At 35.2% G+C, this 18,451-nt stretch overlaps 1 protein-coding gene across 1 annotated transcript; it reads left to right on the top strand.

The window, feature by feature from the left end:
- The first annotated feature begins 2,800 nt into the window (after positions 1-2,800).
- Positions 2,801-11,864, top strand: LOC111010480 (BTB/POZ domain-containing protein). The gene is made up of 2 exons (XM_022283932.2): positions 2,801-3,364; positions 11,220-11,864. The coding sequence occupies exons 1-2, from the start codon at positions 3,026-3,028 to the stop codon at positions 11,682-11,684; spliced, it is 804 nt and encodes a 267-aa protein (XP_022139624.1). The 5' UTR covers positions 2,801-3,025; the 3' UTR covers positions 11,685-11,864.
- The last annotated feature ends 6,587 nt before the right edge of the window (positions 11,865-18,451 follow it).

Below are 18,451 nucleotides of genomic sequence, written 5' to 3'. Positions count from 1 at the left end.
GCCTGGTCGATAGAAGATACCTGGTCGATAACAGAGACTTAGTTGGCAAAAGACATCTAGTCGGTAGAGACTTGCTCGGCCGAGACCTGGTCATGCCTTGGAACCGATCGTGCCCTAGAGTCTGGTCATGACCAGTTATATAGTTCGCTTGTTAGGTCTTTACAGTGGCTTTGTTCTTCCACGGACCTCAGACAGGCATAGGTTGCCTTTTCTTTTGTTGCTTGAGTTTTTAAAAATGAGGGTTGTGTTCTTGACACACTCCCTTGACTTTTCACAACAGCCAGTTTGTCTTTTGGATGCCTTAGAACTTCATCAAGTTGCTTTCTCCATTATGGGATTTGTTGATCGTTTCTCCCGAAACCTATTTTAGAATCCATCGATTTGCCTCATCCAGGATCTGTCTTGAAACTCGTCGATTTGCTTGCTCTGGGTCCTGCCCCAGAACTTGTAGACTTGCTTTGCCCTAGACTTCATCGGGTCTGAGCAGTCATTCTCTTCTTCTTCTTCTTCTGATGGGTTGACTTATCTTATCCAGGATCTGTCCTGGAATTTGTTGATTCGTTAGTTCTAGGTCCTATCCAGAACTTGTTGATTTACTTTTCCCTCGACTATCTCAAAAAAGGGCAGCCCCCATAATCCATGTCGATTTGTTTAACCCAAGATTTCCTCGGATCCGAGGTGTTCTGGGCTAATTCGTTGCTCTTCGGATGTTTAAAGGGATCGATTATGATTCTCCAGCAGGTTTTCCCTAACTCGGGTGGATGATTCCATGTGATGACTAGGGCTCGGGTCGGCCTTTTCATCGCAGTCGATTGTGTCGTTATCTGTCGAGGGTATCAAACTAGTTGCGTGATCTAATCTCATGGTGTGACTTGTTCCCATTCTTCTGGTGGTTAAGTGGTCACCTTGTTGACCTACCAGCATGATATATTCTCATTTTACAGTCAAGACCTAGTCGTTCATCTCGTTAATCTGATTAGGGTTCTGGGCATGTTGCTTTTCCTATCTTGAAACTCGTGGGCTTATCTCTTTCGAAATTTCATCGCATAGGACCTGCCCTCGCTCATCCCTCTTCTCGGATGACAATCGTAGTCGGAACATCGTTGATCTCTCCAGAGTTCATATTGTTGGCTTTTAGACCTTATTCGAGGCAAGGGAAAAGGGTCTTTTGGTCGAGCCTTATTTAGGTCGGTAAAGTCGATGCTCATTTTCCATTTGCCATTTGGCTTCTTTACCAGCACCGTGTCAGATATCCCTTAGGGATAATGCACTTCTCGAATGAAGCTTGCTTTCTATAGCTCATCTACCTATTCAGCTATAATCTCGTTCCTTTCTTGGTTGAATGCACGGGGCTTCTGTTTCTCTAGTTTACAGCTCCCGTCGACTAGTCGGTGTACCATGACTCATCGATTGATTTCTGGCATATCTTCATGCGACCACGCGAACACGCATTGCTTATGAGGAAGTCTATAGGTCTCTTTCTTTCTTCAATTCCCAATTGTTGATTCGTCGATCCTCGGACGTCAAATGAATAGATTCCATCTCCTCAGCTGGTTCTTCCCTATCAAAGGTGGTTGAATTTAGTCGATGACCAGTGCTCGAATTTGCTTCCCTCGGGTGGTCGGCAACCTCGTTTGGGCTTTTCTTTCCGAAACATTGTCGTCTTCCACCAGGGATTGTGTCGACTTGCTCCATGTTACCCTCATCGGATTAGGATTTCGTCTCGGCTCCCTCATTGGATTAGGATTTCGTCTAGGCTCCCTCCTCGGATTAGGATTTTGTCTCGGCTAAGTTTGCTCGAACTGCATCGTCCCCACAGACGACGTCAATTGTTGATGCATAAATTTGGCCTCCTAAGATCTCACCAAATTTGCACCAATTTTCTAAGTATGGAATGGATCGATGCGACCTGCAAAACAGAATAGCACTAGGACCGATGGCTTTGGCCACACGGGCTCCGATGCTTAAATTAGCATCGGGGAAGTCGAGTGAGGAGAGTAGGAGAAGAGTAGGAGGTTTCAACGTACCTTTTAGGTGTGACCCCTTTCCTTATTTATAGGTTTTCCTCCCTCCTAGGATTTAATTATTCAAACCCTAGGTCATTCACATCATCGGGCTTCTTGGGCCGTGAAATGCTTCGTTGTTACGGGCTCCAACATCAGAATTGGCTCGAGGTTCTACAAACACAAGTCGATCGAGAGAGAAGTCGAGAGGTGTTCTTGACTCGTAGCCAAGAACAACTCGGTGCCTCGGCGTCGAGCATAGCACCTCGACGCCGAGGCGGTCGGCCCCGGTTGGTAGTTGTTTCGGGGTTTTTCCTTCTTCTTCCCGGTTCGATTCTCATTTTCGTTTGGACTGTTTTACTTCCTATAACAACATATATGATTTGATTCTCGATACCAAACTTACAATTTAACCCATAAACAATAATGAAATGCTGAGAAGTATAACCTTTTTTTTCTCCAACTTCGTCAAACGTTCTTAATGAGATGTCCAATTGTCCATGTGTCGAATTCAATGTTTTTCATCTTTGCTAATCTAAGCTGGTTTAGGCCATCTAGATATTTTTCTTGGAAAAAATTTGGCTCGAGGAAATTCTCCAACACAATTAAACTCGTGACTTTTTTAATCTTTAATTTATTGTTTTTTCTATTGAAGCATTTCTCTGTCTGTCGAATATTTAATGACGTTAGCCAAGTATTTCCCTTTCTAAAAAAGTGCTCTTTTTCATATTTCCAGAAGTACCCTTTCATTTCACAATCCAAAAACCACAATATTTTGGAAGCAACTTTTTAAAATTACCCTAATACGCCAAAAACCAGTGGTATCTCGAGGCTCGCCAATGTCTTCTCATGAATGTCAATAATTCTAGTTTGAGAAAATATTATACTGTTCTTCGGAACAGAAGATTCATTAGATCAATTCCAGAAAGTAATCCTCCATCCCATTCGCTTTCGAAAGCCCGTTGATCAATCGAAGCAAAGAGGGAAAGAAAGCTTCACACATCGCCGCCGACCATTTTCCGATGCATCGCCGCCGGTGCGTGTCGTCGAGAGCCGTTTCGGACACGGAGAGCGAGTCCGACCACGACGTGATGAAGTGCTTGTCGTGCCTGGAGGATTACCGGTCACGCGACGCCGGGACCTGCAAGGAGTGCTACGAGGAAGCTAACGAGACTGAGGAAGAGCTCAAGCGGGAGATCGAAGACTTGAAAGCGAAGGTCGCTTTCCTCAGGTTCTGGTCCCCTCTCGATCATCTTCACAATAGGTCGAATGCTCCTTGCTTTACGGATGTTGTTTTGATCGCCTCCGGTGATGGGCCTGAGAGATACGCCGTGCCCCTGCCGGCTCATAAAGCTGTCTTGGTTAGTACGAATTTTACAGGCTTAACTTGGTTATCCACTCATGTTACTCTATTTTGTTGTTTTGATTTGATCTCGGTCTGGCTTTGTGTAGCTGTAAATTCCCAGTTGTTTTTTAGAATCCAAGTGGCCATCTATTTTAGCTATAAATTGCTTATAAGTAAGATTTAACTGTCAAATCCATCAACATCGGTGTAGTGAGCTTGAAATTTGGCGTACAAATATGATCCTCGAGCTAAAAGGGTCACATGTATATATATTAAAAAAGAAAAAGAAACCAAGCTTTTCTTTGGTTAAAATGGAAGAATACACGTATTGGAATCATCTACAGTTTGCAGATGACACGCTCATTTTCTCAAAAGATGATAACTTGCTCCTTTCGAACCTGAAGGAAATGGTGTGTTGTTTTGAAGATATCTCAGGCTTCAAAATCAACATGGCCAAGTCTCAAGTGGCTGGTGTGAATATTCCAGATGAGCTGCTTGCTTTTATTGCAAACAGCTGGGTGTGAAGTAGGAAAATGGCCTCTGTTCTATTTGGGCATGCCTCTGGGAGGGAATCACAGAAGGAAGGCGTTTTGGCAACCTATTGAAGAGAAAGTGGAAAGACGTTTGGCCAAGTGGAAGTCTCTTTGTCTCTCGAGGGGGGGCAGACTTACTATGGTAAATTTGGTGCTCACTAGCATTCCGCATTACCACTTTTCGATGTTTAAATGCCCGAGGCAAACTATTATGCATCTTGAGCAGCTCATTCGAAACTTCTTCTGGAAAGCGAATGATGAGGGGGCTGGCCCTAACCTGATTCGTTGGGAGTTGGTCACTGAATCTGAACCAAAAGGAGGTCTGGGCATTGGTAAGTTAGCAAACAAAAACCATCCCTTGCTTGCTAAGTGGGGCTGGAGATTCATGACGGAGACAGAGGCCCTTTGGAGAAGGATGATTGCGAGTAAATACCAACTCCATGATAAAGAATGGTGGCTAGATCTGACGGGAGCGATGGAGTTCAAGGGCCCGTGGGTTGATATTACCGTTTCTTGTAAAAAAGCTGATGGGCTTTACACGCTGAAGGTGGGAAAAGGGGATAGAACTCTCTTTTGGAAGGATCCATGGTTGATAAGCGAGCCCAAGTTCAAAGCCTATCCAAGACTGTATCGAGTGACTGCCTCAAAGGAGTTGTCTGTTGACCAATGCTGGGTTGAAGAGAGTAATGGATGGGACCTAGTCTTTAGAAGGAACCTTTCAGACCCGAAAATTAAAGCATAGGCTGATTTATCTAATGCCTTGGCTAGCTTTCATCCCTCTACCGTATGTGATAGGAAGGTTTGGTCTCTTGATAATAGTGGAATGTTCTCGATCAAGTCATTCATGGTTATCCTCTCACAAGAGACCTCAAGGGCGGATTACTTTAAAGGAAACTTTATATGGAAGCTCGAGGTCCCTAAGAAGGTCAAGATTCGCTTGTGGTTGAATGCATGAAAGGCTAAAAACTTGCTCTAGAGTTCAAAAGGTGATGTCGAATATGTGCCTTTCCCCCAGTTGGTGTGTGTTGTGCAAGAATAGTGAAGAAGATCAATGGCACCTGGTCCTCAACTGCCCCTTTGCCTCAACCTATTGGATAGATCTCTTCCAGATGTTTAACATGAGTTGGTGCTTCCCCAACAATGTCGCTGATACATTTCTGCAGTTGTTTAAAGTAACGTTCTTTAAAGGAAAAGCGAGTCTCCTCTGGTCGTTTGGTATATTGCTGGGTTGGTTTGGAAACTTTGGTTCGAAAGGAATAGAAGATGCTTTTTGGGGTAAGAGACCGAGAGAGGGATTTTCTGGGAGAATGTTAGAATTTGTCTCTTCGTGGGCTGCTAGTCATAAAGCCTTTTGTAATTATGGTGTCTCTCAAATTTTTGCCAATTGGGAAGGTTTTTTTGTAATTCCTTGGCAAGTGGGGATAGCTCATCTCCCCCCCTTTTTTTGTAAATCTCCTTTGATAATGAAAGTCTAGTTTCTTATAAAAAAAAAAAAAGGAAGAATACATGAGAGACATACAAAAAAAAACGAACTTGACAAAAAGGGGACCAATTTGTAAGAAGGGACTCAAATCCAAAAGAATAACACTTAACTTATAATTGCAAAAAACCTTCGTAACCAGTATCACATAGAGGTATTTTTATTTATTTTTTGATAAGAAACAAGGGACAGAGATATTAAATCTAACAATCTCCTAAATATTCTCTGAAGACCTCTCTACAGTCAAACCTCCTTAAAAATTCTATTGTTCCTCTCAAGTCACATACCCCACAAAATAACAAAAGGATAAGCTTGCCACAAAAGAATTCCTCCATCCTTAAAAAAAGGGGACAACACCTCCTTCATCATCGCCCTACACTCCCTATTACAAGTCGAGAAAACCCCAAAATCCTCCTGAAATCGACCCTGGATAAACTGAACGAACTGGTCTCTCCATAGAATCTGGACAAGGTCTTTAGAGACTTTTTTTTTTTGGAAGAGAAACGATTTCATTAATGTAATGAAATGATAAAGATATAATAGAGGGGAGAAATTCCAAACCAAAGGTGTTACAAAAAGGCTCTCCAATTGGTTAAAAGAGGGACAAAGCTATAGTGTTTAAAGATAGGGAACATTTGCACCAAGATACTCAAAATTTTCTCTAGCTAGTAGACAAATTTGATTTCAAGCCTTCCCTTTTATGAAGTTCAAATATTTTCTTTCATTCCTTCTCTGATGGTATTTTGATAATCAAGTATGACTAAGTTAACAAAGAGGAGGTTTTCATTAATGTTTATGGTTTTGTATGCATTTTATAATACCTATATCCTGGAAACATGTGGAAGGGATCGGGAGTCTTTAGAAGCTTCTGCGTTACTAGTTCTTTTGTCAGAGGTGTCTGTCCATTATGGGAGGCAGGATGTGTGGGTGTGGACCCCCAACCCCTCGAAAGGTTTTTCTTGCAGCTCTTATTTCAATATCTTGATTTCCCCTTTTTCTTCTTCCCCTTCGACCCATTGGTTTAACTCTCTTTGGAAGATTTAGATTTCGACGAAGATCAAGTTCTTTGGGTGACAAGTTTTACTTGAGAAAGTCAGTACTTTAGATCGCATTCAGAGGATTTCCTCCTTTTGTATGGGCCCGCAATGGTGCGTTCTTTGTAGAAATGCTTCGGAAGATTTGGAGCATTTGTTGTGGACTTGTCAGTTTGCGCAGGATGTTTGGCTCCGTTTCTTGAAATGCTTTGGGATGTCTTGGGTCAGCTCAAGGGAGTGCAGGGCGATGATGGAGGAAGTACTGTCACACCCCCCTTTCGAGACAGGGGTCACTTTTTGTGGCAGGCTTGTTTCATGGCTACTATTTGGGGCATTTGGATAGAGAGAAATCATAGAATGTTTAGGGGTGTGGAGAAATCTGTAGATTATGTTTCGGATCTCATTAGATTTAATACTTCTTTATGGGGTTCAGTTTCTAAGGCCTTTTGTAATTATCCGTTAGGTCTCATTCTTTTGGATTGAAGTTCTTTTCTTTAAGGGGCTCTTTCTCTCAGGGCTGTTTTTGTTCTTCTGGTATCTCTTTTCATTTTTCTCAATGAAAGTGTTGTTTCTTATAAAAAAAGAAACATGTGGAAGGGATGAAACTATGAACTCTTGCTTGAATATAGTTGAATTCTTCTGCTAGTTTACTATAAAATCTATTTTTATTGCTAATCAGTGATGAGGTTGTGGAGTAGCTTAGATGTTGAAGAAATAGAAATTTCCGTTGAAAAGGGTTGGAAATAAAGGGAGTAGGACCCTTTGTTGATTAGGCTACAATTTTTATGGCATGGGAGTTGGTGGCCAGTGGCCATGGTCTTGGAAATCTAAGGATAAAGAACATAGTCCTCACGTGAAATGACTTTGGGTTTCTAGGGAGTCTTTTTTATCATTCCTAGTAAGTACGGGTTGATTGCAATAGATAAAGCATTTGAGTGGTGGAGAGAGCTTGCAATTAAAGCTCTCGGATTTTCAACTCTAGAATGGTTTATCAATTAAATCCTTCGGTAACCTAAATTTGGGTAATGGTGAAATAATCATGCCTTGTAAAGCCACATGGTTGGGGGATTTTGTGCTGGTTTTTTAGTTCTATTGTGTAATGTTCTAGCATCTCTTTGACTATTAGATACAACACATCTGTTTGAAAGCAAATCTGAAATTTAGAAGAAATATAAATGATTGGGATGCAGAGGATGGGCCTCAATACTTTTTTTCTTTGAGGGAAATATCTACCATTTCCAACTCTGATACTAACCTACAACATTCTCTTGGAAACTTTTACCTAGAGAAACTTTTGAGGGCTAACAAACAAAGTTGCCCCCACCTCCTTTATGTTCCCGATTGTGATGATAATAGTTCCATGGGAAATTTGATTCTCTATCCCTATTTTCTTTTTTAGTACAAGAAATGTGGGAGTGTGGAGATTAGGTCGGCTTCTCTACCCCCGTTAAAAATTCAATACTTGTGGGTGATTTGATAGGCATACAATTCAGTATATGCATTTCTTGACTACATTCTCACTTTCATGACTGTAGGCCCCACCATGGTCCTTTGTTCCTCGTCACCCACCAAGGATGTGACTCGTTAGCCATCAAGGATAGTGGCCAAATGAGGAATAAAGAATCATGGAAGGGCCTACAATTGCGAAATCCAGAATGTGGTTAAGAAATAGGTGACAGCTGATGAGCGATGTTGCATGGGAGGTGAGGAAATAGTGGGCAGTTGGGGATGGTGCTATTTTTTTTCTTGTATTCAGAAGAGTAGTGTTCTGAATTTTAGGAAATCATTTTGATGCATTTGGTGAAATTTGGAAAAAGTGATAAGAGAATCAAAGTGGGGCCAATGATTTTTTTGTTGGTAGGAGGAGATTGACTTTGGTTTGATCAATTTTGAGCAGTATACCACTTATTCTTGTAGTTCATTTTTCTCTCTTTTGTGTGGTTTTTCCTGCCCCTTGCCTTGGAAGGTTAGACTCTTTAAGAAGGTTAAATTCTTCATTTGGTTAGTCATGCACGAGAGGATTAACACTATTGACCATATTCAAGGGTTCTCTTCTTTGCTTCGGGGTCTTAATGGTATATTAATGGTAAGGATAGTCGGAGGATATGGAGCATGTTTTGTGGGGTTATAGTTTGCTATATTTTTTAGAGGCTTTTGGGTGTAGTTGGTTCAACATTGATCATGCTGGTCTATGGAGGAGGAGGTGTTTCACCCTTCATTATGAGACAAGGGGAGTGCCCTTTGGCGTGATATTTGGCTTGAGAGGAATAGTAGAGTTTTTAGAGACTTGAGGAGGTTTGTGCCTTGGTTAGGTTCAATGGCTCTCTTTGGGTTTCTAACCTAAGAATTTTGGAATTATCTTTCTCCCTTATTCTCAATAATTGTAGTACTTTTTATAACTTTCTGTTTGTTGCCTACTCCTCTGAAAGGTGGATGTATGTCTTGGTTAGTACTGTTAGTGGGGAGTTGATTTGTAGCCCTATCTTTGGAGGAGGCTTGGGTGTTGGTAACCATGTCAAAAGCAAAATTAATTTAATAAGAAAATAATTATTGATTGACTTTTGTCTTTTCAGTTTCTTTTGCCATTTGATCACTGGAAAAAAAAAGTGTTAAGTGACATTAGGTGAGGTTCCAGTCTTACTTTGTAGGGGCTCCCACGTGATTCCTTGAAAAATTATGTCTTGCGGTTTGTTTTGATTTTCTAACTTCATCTCCTCTGGTCTGTTGACCGAGTTGAAAATATAGGTTGTTCGGTGATAGGTGAGTTTCTCTCTTGTTCTTGCCCCTTTTTTTAATGTCTTTATCATTTCTTCTAGTATCATTAAATATTTTTCTCTCTCTTTCTGTTGATTACTCCTATTAATGTTTAGCATTTTAACTTCCTTAGGAATTTTGGTGATAGGGAATTCTTTACTCTCAGTTTAACTCATCCTTTATCTCCTTTAGTGGGGCTTTTTCTTTTTCTTTTTTCTTTCATCGAAGAAAGACCCTTAGGGTAATCGAGCATATCTCATTAATTGTTTGCTTTCCTCTATAGAGGTTTTGGATTTCGCTCCAGTTAGAACAAATTGTCTGGCAAGAGTCCCTAGAGAAGTTCTAATTTTTCTTTTCCTTTTCCAGGGACTGCACATCTATTTTTCATGCGGTTGAAGTAGGAAGGATATAGTTAATTGTTTTGCAATTGTCATTTTCCTAAACACGTTTGAAATAAATTGTTGTGTCATTTTTTAATCTACCTTTTTGTCGAAGCAATTGGTTTTGTTTTGTCATAGAATAAGAGAGAGAGCTCTTTTTATTGTTGTACTTTGGTGTATTTGGATGGGAAGAAATAACAGGAGTTCTGAGATAAAATAAAGAAGAGAAGACGTGTGTGGGGCTGAAAACTTAGTTTTTGACCTATGTGTGGCATTTTTTTATTAGTATTATTTTGATGAAATCCCTCTATTTCTAATTTTTGAGAACTAGATGTCCTGCTTTAGTTTGTAATTTTGTGTTTTATTTTGTCACGCTAAAGTTCATGGTTGTATTAGTTTGTAAATGAACATTTGTAAATAATTTACTTTCCATGCTACCTGAAGACTCGGTTTTCTCAGAACCAAAAGGCTTGAAACAAGGCAACAAAGTGATACTTCATATAAAATTTGAAATTGCATTGATTATTTTGTTATTGTGGCCAAGGTCAATACATCTTCCACTTCTGATATTGCTAGACTTCTTTGTCTAGATATCTTTTGCTTTGTGGGAATCTGGAGCGAGGAAAAAATATCTATCACCCTCAGTGGCTGAAATTATTTTTCCATGCAAAGTAACTGCACATTAAATCTTATATTCTTTTGTTTGTTTTTCATTTCATCTTTTCTCTTCTGTCTATCTTTTTTTCCCCTCCCAAGCAGAGACCGTTTCCTTCTTAGACATAATGTAGACCATTATCTACAATGGAAAACGATTATATTTTCTTTTGGACGTATATAATTTAACCTTTTGAAATTAAATATTCTGAGCAACATTTTGATTTCATCGAGTGGGAACATTGGGATGACACGTTACATATGCGCTCGTGCCTGTACATCCCTGAACGTGACTTTCTCATCTGTATGTGATATACTTTACTTTCTTTTTAACCTTAGAACTCTTTTATTAAAATTTTGGAAGTGACGTGTTCTATTGCCATATAGCTTATGCTTCATTGAATCAGTTGAGTTTTATTATCTTAACCACATCAACATATTACACTAGCAACTTAAAATTCGTAAATGCGGGATTATCAGTTTCACGAATCAAATTTCCCTTTTCACCCCCTAAGAAATGGTTTTATATTATGAGGCATCTTTCACTCAAATTACCTATTTAGATGTCTCTCCCTATCTGCTCGAAGGCATTCTAACTGAGAGATGAGAGGCCCTCAGAATCTCAGATCCTCTCTTTCTGACTGCAGATCAAACACAAGCGAGAGAAAACAGAAGGTCGGAAGATTTACAGATGAAAATCTTAACATGATTGCAAAATTTGGTGTGATTACTAGATGGCAGAAAACAGGGAATGGGATAGGAGCATATTAATATTAACAACTTGGTTTGTGATTAGGCACTAAGAACTTAGTTAGGAGACGTGTTATCACTTTCATTTACTCCGAATCACGTTTTTTCTTTTTCATTGCAAATGTGAAAGTGGATACTGTTTCAGCTGAGTTCCACATACATTTGCGTATAAGTTTGCCTAGCTACTCGGGTTGTTAGTTTGGAGTATTGTTTTAGTATGGAGACAGGAGCCTGCCATCCCTTTTTTCCTTTCCATCATAAATCAATGTTCTCGTTTATTCTTCAGGTGAGTCGCTCCCCAGTTTTCAAAGCTATGCTCGAGAACGAAATGGAGGAAAGCCGAAGCGGTACCATAAAGATCAGTGACGTTTCGTTTGATGCCCTCCGTGCCTTTGTCAACTATTTGTACACAGCAGAAGCCTGTCTAGATGAGCAAATGGCTTATGACCTTTTAGTTTTGGCTGAAAAGTACCAAGTAAAGCATCTCAAGGCACATTGTGAGAAGTTCCTAATTTCAAGACTGAACTGGGACAACTCAATTATGAACTACACCTTTGCCCACCAGCACAATGGCCAGCATATGATCGACGCAGCACTGTCGGTGATTATCGACAACATGGACAAGCTTACCAAAAGGGAGGAGTACATGGAGCTTGTCGAGAAGGATCCACGGCTCGTCGTGGAAATCTATGAAGCGTACATGTCTAAACAGGTAAATACTGCTGCTTGCAAGGATTGTTCTGTGAAATAAAACTCAAGTAAGGTCATTATGATATTTGTTTTGTGTGCTAGCTAGAAAGGACTTTTTGGTAATTTGGCTATAAGAAGAGCATTCAGTTCAATCATTCCCAGAATGTATCTTGTTAAAAGAAAACTTGAACGTAAACAGAATTTAATTCAATGATGTAAAGGTACTTTGTTTGGCTGAGAATTTTTGTCCCCATATTTCCTACATCAATCTACATGCTCTATGCCTGTGCTTTTAGGGGCTGCTTGTCAGTTTTAGAGTGAAAATTCTTTGTGTTTCTCAAGATATAAAAAAAATTAGTGAAAGTATGTTTCACTCTTTCTATTTATTTATTTTCTTAGTTTGTTCTTAGTGATGTGCTAGAAGCCTAGAACAATAAAGGGGTTCTAGATCTAATCAAACTTGACTTTTCTTGAGTTAAATTTTTTTCTTTCAATTTCTACAAATGTTTGGTATAATAATAATGAAAAAAGTCTATATTCTTATTTACTGTTTTAATATAGTAAACAATGAATTTGAGCCAAATTTGATGTAGTATAGCGCAATTGAAGGTAGTTCTGAAAGCCAAAATTAATTCAATTCTATACGAGTTAGTTTAGTTGCATCTAAATCAAAACTAGTCAACCTAAAGAACCTATTAATTCTATCATATCTAAAGGGGTTTATTTTTTCACTAAGATTTAAAAAGAGTTTTGAACAAAGTGAAGCACCTAAATTTGCTTTCTAGAAAATAATTTATGGGTGGTGCGAAAAAACAAAATGTAACAGATGAGGTGTTATTTTAGTCCAACAATGATAAGATAGGGAATCGAACCATGGATGTTAATATGCATCTTATCTAATTTCTCTCACTAATTATCTACATTCATATAGTTTTATTTAGGGAAAGATACATTTTTTGTCACTGAGATATGAGATTAGTATCTACTTCAAAACGAACACTTTGTCTCTTTAGAGTAAGTGTCTATTTGGTGCCTAAAGTTTTTCATTGTTCCAAATCCGTCTCCCTTTCAATCAATCTTGTAATTCAAGGTATATATATAAAAAAAAAAATTGAATGCTGAGCTAAAGAAAATAAGAGATAAGGGAAGAGAGATGAAGAAGAGAATTATACTCTATTTTCATAGAACTTTATTCAAACTTTATCCAAGTATGTTTGACAAGTACACATTTTTAGTTTATCTACTAATGGTATCCCGAAAGGATGATATTGGCCATTCCACATCACAATGATGGTGCAAACACAAGTTCTACAAATATAAGTGCATTTAATGACTACAAATATATAATTATATGTTGTTTTATTTAAACATCAAAACTTCTCAAATTCATAACAAATTATTTGGAAAGAATTAAAATCATACAAAAAATGCAAAATTAAGAGGAAAACCACAATGATATAAGGATATTTTGAATATGCAAAGACAAAGAATTTTAGGTACTCAAGAGTAAACCCCCAAAATCCAAAAAGATACAAAAACCAATAAACTAAGTTTAAAATCCACAAAACTTAAAGAAAATGACCTTTAAAATGACTTTTAATGAGGTGATTTTTTTTCTAAACCCCTTCGAAGATACCTCTTATCTCGGAAACAATGAGGTAGACCCTTTTACGTCAGGATTACGTGGCATTTAACGAGTGAAATGGATACAAAAGGGCTCCATTCAAGTGATACAAACTCAAATATACTATTCAAACTAAATTTAGAGAAAATAGTAGATACAAACTCAATTTCTATGAGTGAAATGGATATATATATGAAATCATTAACTTGCAAAAGTTGTAAAGAGCTTAGTGATTTCCACCACATTAAACCAAAAAGTACTCAAAAGTTGTAGAAGCTGAATCCCAAGTGGGTTCAATAGAACAAAAGGGCTCCAATAACAAGTTGTGTCCTTCTCTTTTATATTTCGTCGCTGAATGCTAATAATATTACTTTACTTCTTAAATTTCCGTAAATTTATTTAAAAAATTCCACATCTTAATAAATAAAACCATATTTTGAATAAAGATTACAATTTTGAATTTCAAAAAAATTTATCAAATCTATTTTGAAATTCAAAATTGATTTTTTAGGTCATAACCATTTTGTTTTTAGTTTTTAGTTTTTAAAAAATAAGGTGGTTTGATAACCAATTCAATTTTTTATTTTTTGTTTTTAATAATCATTTTGAAATTCTATATAAATTTCAAAAACAAAAAAAAATAGTTTTAAAAAACAGGTTCCTATTTTTCAAAATTTGATTTTTTACTTCTAATACTCAATTTTTTTCTTTCTCATATTTATCTCAAAAAATTTATTTCTCTCTAACAGTTTTTTTTCTTAAATTTCTCTCTACAAAATTTATTTTTTCTCTCTCTAAAATTTTCATATTTTGAATATTTATTATTATTTGTATCTCTTCAAAATTTTTTGTATTTTTATTTTGTATTTTTCTTTTCTAACACATCAATCTCATTTCTCTCTAAAATTTTAATATTTTTCATAATTTTTTTCTCTCTAAAATTTCATGTTTTATAACTTTTCCATATTTTATCGTTCAATTTTCATTCATTATAACTTTTATTTATCTCTGTATTTATTTATTTTTAAAAAAAATTATATTTTGAATCTGGTTTTTTTTTCTAAATTTGTTTCCACTATAATTTTTCTTTTTCTTTATAATTTCTCTTTTTTGCTTTCACATATCTTTTCCTCTCTTTCTCTAAAATTTTAATTTTCTTTCACTAACTTGTATTTTCATGTCTATACAGATCACAAAAATTTCTGCATGGTCGGCCCGAAAAATAGGAAATTCATATCCTGATCCGTCTCCGATTCTAATTTTTAAATAATTAATATATATTTATTACACCTTTTATACTTAAATTCTAAAAATAATTAAAAACAATTATAAAACCGATAATTTTCTCGAGAACATCTCTCAATAAAAATTTTTAGAATGGGGATAGCATCCCCACTCGCACCTTACATCATTGTCATCTTTAATTTACATAGAATTTTCTTTCTCTAATATATATTTTCAAGTTGCTAACATTTTAAAAACAAAAAACTAAAAAAATGCACTTACCACAAACATGTTTGGAAAAGTAAAAACTAAAAACTAAAAACAAGAAAAACCAAAACCAAAAACCGAAATGATTATGAAACGGGCCCTTAAATATTGAATCATTCCCCTTTTTTTTTTTTATTTCAAACGAGTGATTAAAAGTTAAAAGTTTTTTTTAAGCTGTTAAATCCAAAATTTCTATCCAAGTTAGTTACTAGTTAGAATTAGGATTTATAGATCTGGATTTTATGCCCAGCAACTTCCCTACATACCAAAATAAAAAATCTAATACCGTATACCTGGTTCTAAATATCAATCGACATTTCTATCATAGTATAAAAAAATCGACAAAATATGAAAAATATCAACAAAATGTCACTAATATATAAATAAGAAATTATTTTTTAATATATTTAGAAATATGAAAATGTTTATTTGTTAATTTAAATATTTTTTACATTTTTTAATTTCTATAACTTTTACAAAAATATCTATCGACATTGACATTTGTATTGATATTTCCATGAAATTGAGATCTCGACATTTCCATCGACATCGACATTTAAAATCTTAATCGTGTATAAATGTTAGTCTGTCGCATCGCTCCGAAGTTGAATTTGATCGTTTTTTTTCACCCGTGTACTAATATACTTCACCCCAAAATTAGTGTCTTTAAATTTGTAGGATTTTTTATTTATTTATTTTAAGTTTGACAATTACGAAAGTGTGGAATAAATTGTCAATTTTTTTTTCCTAGAAGAAGAAATAGACTTGAACTATGGACTTAAAAAGGATGGTAGGTAAAAGATAGGTAAAAAGTGTTGTATCCACCTAGCAAATTTGCAATTGGAAAATTTTGTAAGAATTTAATTTGATAAAAAAGAAAGAAATTAAAATACTACGGCCTAAATTCTTGTAAATTTGTTAAAAAATTCCACATCTAATTAATAAATAAAGAAATGAGAAAAGAAGTTGCATTAAATAGGGATATAAATCTTATATTTGAATAAAGAAAGACCACTGCTCTACTACCATACCAGTTCTTGTTTTCGTTTTGGTAATTAATCAGCAAGATAAGTAAAAAAGAAAAATAAAATTAGAATGAAGATGATGAGTGTTTTGGAAGAGTAATATTATTATTCAAAATGGGAGGTGAATATACAAATTTTGATTATTCATACCAGAAATGGATTTTTAATTATTTTCCTTTTCTTTTCATTTTATTGCATTTTCATTCATTTTCTTCCTGATTTTTAATAAAAAGATATATATATATATATATATATATATATAATTATGAAAAGTATTATTATTATTATTTTAATTTTAAAAAATTCTTTAGTCAACTACTTCAACAATGTTTTTGTTTCTCCTGTCTTTATCATTTAACTTGGTTTTCACGTTAGTCACCTATTCTAGTCCCTTTTTAATTAAAAAAAAAATCATATTTTTGCATGCACCATTTCATAAGTCCATATTCATAAAATTTCAACATTTTCCCCAATTTAGAATTCAATGTTGCATAACATCATATCATACATCAATTTCTATTTTGTTAAAAAAAAAAATTTGTTCTGCATTATTCACTGCATCATCAATATCTTGGGAATATATAACTCAACAACTACATATTTATGTAAGATATGTTGAATTCTGCTAACCTTCAAAAGGAGAGAGATAGAAGAAGAATTTTATTCAAACTCTAGACTTGCCGAACTACGTTTGAAAAATTTTAGTCCATAAATACCTTTTTTAATAAATTTTAGATTCAAATTCCCAAAACATAATCGCCACCACAATTATCATAAATTTCAGTTACAAATAATTATGTTTAAGGTTTATATATTATATATATGTATATACGTAACAAATAGGGGACACAAAGAACATGTTAGGCCGGGCTTTAACCAGTTATGTTAAAATATAAAGTAATAATAAAAATGAATAAAATTTATGAACATGAATTTAGTTTAGCCGTTAAAACATCACACACTATATCTCTAGATGTCGGATTTTCAATTTCTAATTTTGACATTTATACTAAAAAAAAATAAAGTAAAACCAAATTTATAACCACCCATGATACCGGAAAATCTTCTTTTTATCAAGAACTCTAATCTACCATAAATTAGAAAAATTTTATCCATAAAGAATTATACTCTTCTTCATGTATAACTTCAACCATCTTTTCAAAGCAGTTAGTTCTCATTCTTCACTTTATCGGTATTGAAGAACCACATCCCAACTTGACGACAAATCTCGAACTTTTTGGCCGATTATGCATATACTTTGCATTTAAAGACTTCTATCATTCGAAAGTTGTATTTAAATTTCCTTATCTACGAGCCATAGACCTCATCGAGATTAATGTTCTTTGTTCAGAACTTCAATTTTAACTATAGATAAATCAAAGTAAAAGAAAACAAAAAATGATAAGTATCAAAAGAGTATTCCAATTACATACCTCAAGATCAATCTTATTCGTTCCAATAAAGAAATCTAAAATTAATATTCAAATTTTATAATCTTAAAGAATGTTAGGTCGATTGATTTGAACTCTTCAACTTAGAAAAAGAAAAAAAAAGTCAAAGGTACATTCTTCTAGCCTCTCCAACACATTCTCAACCTCCTCGCAACAAATAAATTCATTGCGATTTCCATCCAACACTTGCAAACGTATTCAAAAAATCGCTCTCAATTTTCTCTTTCATGTCTTTGGCTATTTTTCTTCCCTAAACGTTTTGCTGCTCATAATTGTGTCATTCAGAATCATGATTCTTTAATCTTTGATGGTACTAATTTTAAGAACATCTATATGAGTTCCTATTTTGATCCTTGCACTTTTCTTCACATGTGGCTGATAGGTTTTAGTGTTGAAGGAATAATTGGAAATCGATAGATGATTCTAGGTACGTATGTCTTCTTTCTTTTCCAGAAGAAAATAAAATTTTGGGTCTCCTATCACTTCTGTCCGATGTCATGAGCAATGACTGCACTACATAGTTGTAGATACAAACCCCGTGTAAATAGTTTCACATACGGGGTGTAAGCGCATCCGACCTTAAATATATGGACAAGTACTATATGTTTATCTTTATCTACTCAATCTTGTATTGTGTGTTTTTCAATATTAATATTTATAACCTACCCTATTGGGTGAGTAATATTGTCACGGTATTGATTGTTACTCCATCCATATTTTCATTCTAATTTTTCTATATAATTTCAATCACATTACTGCAACTTAATTTAGTTTTGATAGTTGTTTATATATATATATATATATGTTTTTTCTATTTTCAGAGTCTACAGAACTAATTTTATAAGTTTGATTTTTTTTCCAAATCTCGAAGTTCAAAGAATGTAATCCTCTAGTTTTTTATCCTTAAATCTACAAATTTCAAATAATAAAAAATTAAATTCTGTAAGGTTATTGGTATATTTGTCACAAAGAATAAAGGCAATTATAAGATAACATTTCCAATTTATTTTAAGGGTATTTTTGTCCAATTTAAATGGTAGGATTAAACGACAAGGACGAGTTAGTCATTTTTAGATAATTTTGGCTATTTTTCAAATCACTCTATTATATACGTAACCAATACCCATATTTATATTAAAAAATAAAATAAAATTTATGAGCAACGATGACAATAATGACAATTTCTTTTTATCAAAAACTCTACTATCATAAATTCAAAATTTTCAGAATTAAGTAT

Source organism: Momordica charantia, assembly GCF_013281855.1.
Source record: "Momordica charantia cultivar OHB3-1 chromosome 11 unlocalized genomic scaffold, Mcharantia_2.0 BLBB01000011.1, whole genome shotgun sequence".
In the NCBI taxonomy this organism is placed as follows: Eukaryota; Viridiplantae; Streptophyta; class Magnoliopsida; order Cucurbitales; family Cucurbitaceae; genus Momordica; species Momordica charantia.
This window is presented reverse-complemented; position numbering and strand designations above follow the sequence as displayed.